This window comes from Etheostoma cragini, unplaced genomic scaffold, assembly GCF_013103735.1.
Source record: "Etheostoma cragini isolate CJK2018 unplaced genomic scaffold, CSU_Ecrag_1.0 ScbMSFa_4023, whole genome shotgun sequence".
NCBI lineage: Eukaryota > Metazoa > Chordata > Actinopteri > Perciformes > Percidae > Etheostoma > Etheostoma cragini.
The window spans coordinates 139347-143414 of record NW_023268352.1 but is presented as its reverse complement, the minus strand read 5'-3'; the positions used below and the strand labels follow the sequence as shown (position 1 = coordinate 143414).

The following is a 4068-nucleotide window of genomic DNA, read 5'->3' as shown; positions in this document are numbered from 1 at the left end:
GTTCTGAAGGCAAAAGGGGGTCCAACCCGTTACTAGCATGGGGTACCTAATAAAGTGGCCGGTGAGTGTATATGTACTGTTTATAGGCGTGGGTGTGTGTGTGTGTGTGTGTGTGTGTGTTTACACCTTATCCTGCAGGAACAGCACAACGTTCTTGGGGCTGGCCCTCAGAGCTCTCTGCAGGTACCCAGCCAACTGCTGGGGGCCCACTACGTGACCGGCCGCCGGGGGGGACTGGGCGGGGAGGGACACCCTGGAGAGGACATTTTTCATGATGATATTAGGAGATTAGATAATATATATATATAAAGACCACGTCCACAGGACAGGACATGTTGTGCTGGTTGGACAGAATAAAATATATATAACGTCCAGGTTTGATAAACCAGCTGCTGTTAATTTGGTTCTAGGTGGAGCCGGTGTTTCCTTTCAGGAATATAATATATAGTGTCAGCTGATCTGAGTGTTACATTCATACTCATATTACATGTATACATTTATACTCACGTTACATTATCTTAGAGGATTACAGGGAATACTCACGTTATGCTTCCTTCCTTTAATTATTTAAAAGCGTTGAAAGGAAACACCGTTTGGTCTGTTTACAGTTTGTGTGTGTGTGTGTGTGTGTGTGTGTGTGTGTGTGTGTGTGTGTGTGTGTGTGTATAGTAGGTCTATGTTTAAAAACATATAGGCTAGCCATGTATATTCCAGCTGATGGAGACTAGTTTCCCTCATAGTTAGGGTTAGGGTTACATAAATAAATCCATGTAGAAATATATACAAGTAGAAATATATAAATAGATGTAAAAATGCCTCGAAGCATCCACCGACTCTGACGCTTGGATGAAGGAGAGCAGCAGACACGGTCCATGAAAAAAGAACTCTGATAATAAGGACTAAATGTTACATGACTCACCTCTCACTGGTCCACAGGATCAGCGGAACCTGCTCTTCGCAGTGTCCCGGGTTTAAGACGACGAACCCGGCCAGAAACAGAACCAAAGGCGCCGAGAAGCGGCGGAGCTGCAGCAACGTCCCTATGGCCGCCATCTTTAATCCTCAGAGCAGTGACGTCATGGGACTAGAGGAGTAGGAAGATGAAGACGATGCTTCTCTGCCTCCTTCTCACATACGAGTACACATACAGTATGTACAAATGTAATAATATATATATATATATATATATATATATATATATATATACACACACACATATACACACACACACTCAATACAGATTACTATATGTATATTCAGTCATTCATTGCTAAGTTATTTTCTGTGTTAAATCTTTTCTTAAATGTTAATTTAAAAATATGCAAATATGGCATTATCTTATTAAATAAAGACAAAAGTTAACGGATAAGGTTCTGGTTTCATTTTGTTGACATAGTCAGAGGAAGTCTCCTTTCATCACTTCATGAATCAGAAAATACTGTCAACACACATTAAAATAATACGTATGAAGGTGTGCGTTTATGAATCTGTTGATTCCATCAGCTCGACAGGTGAGAGCTACACAGACAAGAGATGAAAAGTGAATATACTGCATACATACATACATACATACATATATATATATATATAGATTTATTGGCGTGTACATCCAGTAGGAAAGAGTGACAATCCCAGTAAGGCCGAACATTTGTAAAAACGGATCAGAAGGTTAGAAAAAAAGAGATAAAATCTGCAGTCACATACAGCTTTCATATAATATCAAAGATATGAATCAGGTTTATATCAGAGACTCCAGAGGAAGCATTCAAAGGAAAGAAGGACGTGAAGAAGAGATCACAGGAAACAACGTCTGAGAAAGAGAGACAGTACAACTCATTCATACGAAATAACTATATTATAAATACTATATTATATCCTAGCCATCATATCCTCTGCATGCCTGGTTCACTGGAACATGCTTTGATTCATTGTCACTATGAACAACAGGAGCACACTAGGCTGCTGAACCTTCATCAGGTCCAAACTAATCCTTCATGGTCTCTGACGGCCACCACACACACGCACGCACGCACACAAAGTCAGGCATGGCGGCTGGGACTCAATCTGGTCTGGATCAGGATCTAATCTGGATCAGGATCTGGTCTGAATCGGTCTGTGAAGCGCCTCGGCCTGGACTTTGAGGCTCCAGAACTCTCTCTGGATCAGATCAGTCAACGTCTTCCTCATCTCCATCTGAAACCAACATTTAGAGAAATGTTATTAATTATTATTATTAAACTTTGTACACAACTGGAACCTATGAAAGCAGCTGGACTACATCTGGTTTAAAAGAAATATATTCTGATACGTTTCCCCCACTCATTCCCCCTGCTTTGGTGTTTCCCCCTCTCATTCCCCGTTCTGGTGTTTCCCCCTCTCATTCCCCCTGCTCTAGTGTTTCCCCCTCTCATAACCCCTGCTCTGGTGTTTCCCCCTCTCATTCCCCCTGCTCTGGTGTTTCCCCCTCTCATTCCCCCTGCTTTGGTGTTTCCCCCTCTCATTCCCCCTGCTCTGGTGTTTCCCCCTCTCATTCCCCCTGCTCTGGTGTTTCCCCCTCTCATAACCCCTGCTCTGGTGTTCCCCCCTCTCATTCCCCCTGCTCTGGCGTTTCCCCCTCTCATTCCCCCTGCTCTGGTGTTTCCCCCTCTCATTCCCCCTGCTCTGGCGTTTCCCCCTCTCATTCCCCCTGGGTTAGGGTTAGTGTAAGGCAGCAGACTGTAACATGTAACATGTGACTACATGTCCTCACCTGGCTCTTGTTTTGGGCTCTGAGAGATTCAACAAGCTCGGTAACAGTGAACGGTTTTCCCACCAGGACGGTGATTCTCTGGAAGGAAACAGGAAACAGTCACTGACAGGAAACAGGAAACAGTCACTGACAAGACACAGTAGGCTCGTTCGAGATGAACTGCGCCTCGAATGGAAAGAAGATGAGAGCAGGCGGCAGCAGCGACAAAAAGCTGCGGTAAAGTCGGACAGTTTCCAGCCGATTCCAGCCGCCTTCAGGCTGAGCAGGAAATGACAAAAACTATGTGGTGCGATTCTGATTTAATAAAATGTAATCAGACCCACATATCAGCTGGTACACAGTCTCCAGTTGTTTAAATTATGACAGAGTAGCTGACAACGTGCTCTACATGTGATCTGTTGCTGATTATAATAAACAACACACTGTAGATGATCCGTGATCTGATCAGATTTAGTCTCTCTGACTTCTAAACGTCACTATCAGCCTCACAACACGTGTTCTGTACAGAATAAGTCTTTAAATCAGACAAATAGCTATTAAAATCACTCCGATTCAAAAACAATAAAAAGTTTATATAAAACGTCATCATGTTGTAAACCAATCAGGTGTTAAATCAGCTGAGAAGCCAGCGTTTCCCAGCATGCTCTGGGTCCGCCTGGCTCTTGCAGTTGGTGAAAAGCAACTGCGCCCCCTGGTCTCAGACCTGCGCCACCCTGGTCTCAGAGCTGCGCCACCCTGGTCTCAGAGCTGCGGCCCCTTGCTCTCGTGAGATTTCCGTTGCCCGTGTGCATGACGTCAGAGCGAGTCGGGATCAAGTCGCACACAAATCTACCCAGCATGCAACGGGCGCCAATCGCCGGTAATCGATTCTGCGCAGACCTGGCTCATCTCCAACGAGCCTATTCACTGACAGGAAACAGTCACTGACAGGAAATAGGAAACAGTCACTGACAGGAAACAGATACAGAGGGAAGAGTTGCTACCTTTCCAGCCCGAGGGACGTAAGGCGTCTCATTCGGCAGAACGTCCCCCAACCCTGAGACAGAATGAGAAGAAGAATCAGTGATAAAATATTCTCTCTGGACACTAGAGTTGATACATGACGTCTTATTCTTTGTATGTTTTTTATCGATGCAAAATAAAACCGAAATCACGACACTCAGCTCCACCAACCTGTGCCTCGGGGCGAGAAGGCAGAATCGCGAGTAACAATGTTGGATGGCTGCAACCTGCTGGGGCTTACTGTGGATGTGTCCCCCCCTCCCCCGGGCTGTAATGATAACGTATGGCTGCTAGCTGCTGGGGGATGACTGTGGATG

The 4068-nt window shown here is 44.9% G+C and overlaps 2 protein-coding genes across 2 annotated transcripts in view; both read right to left on the bottom strand.

Annotated features, from left to right (window-relative positions):
* atp6ap1a (ATPase H+ transporting accessory protein 1a) overlaps nt 1–1144 on the bottom strand; it is a 7150-nt gene extending 6006 nt beyond the window's left edge. Inside the window, exons 1-2 of the mRNA XM_034866120.1 lie at nt 920–1144; nt 127–253 (exon numbers count right to left, since the gene is read on the bottom strand). Coding sequence (XP_034722011.1) covers nt 127–253; nt 920–1053 — 261 coding nt within the window. The 5' untranslated portion in view covers nt 1054–1144. The remainder of the gene's footprint in view (nt 1–126; nt 254–919) is intronic.
* An 865-nt stretch (nt 1145–2009) lies between these two features.
* taz (tafazzin) overlaps nt 2010–4068 on the bottom strand; it is a 4523-nt gene continuing 2464 nt past the window's right edge. The window contains exons 6-8 of the mRNA XM_034866119.1: nt 3733–3785; nt 2750–2827; nt 2010–2193 (exon numbers count right to left, since the gene is read on the bottom strand). Coding sequence (XP_034722010.1) covers nt 2092–2193; nt 2750–2827; nt 3733–3785 — 233 coding nt within the window. The 3' untranslated portion in view covers nt 2010–2091. The remainder of the gene's footprint in view (nt 2194–2749; nt 2828–3732; nt 3786–4068) is intronic.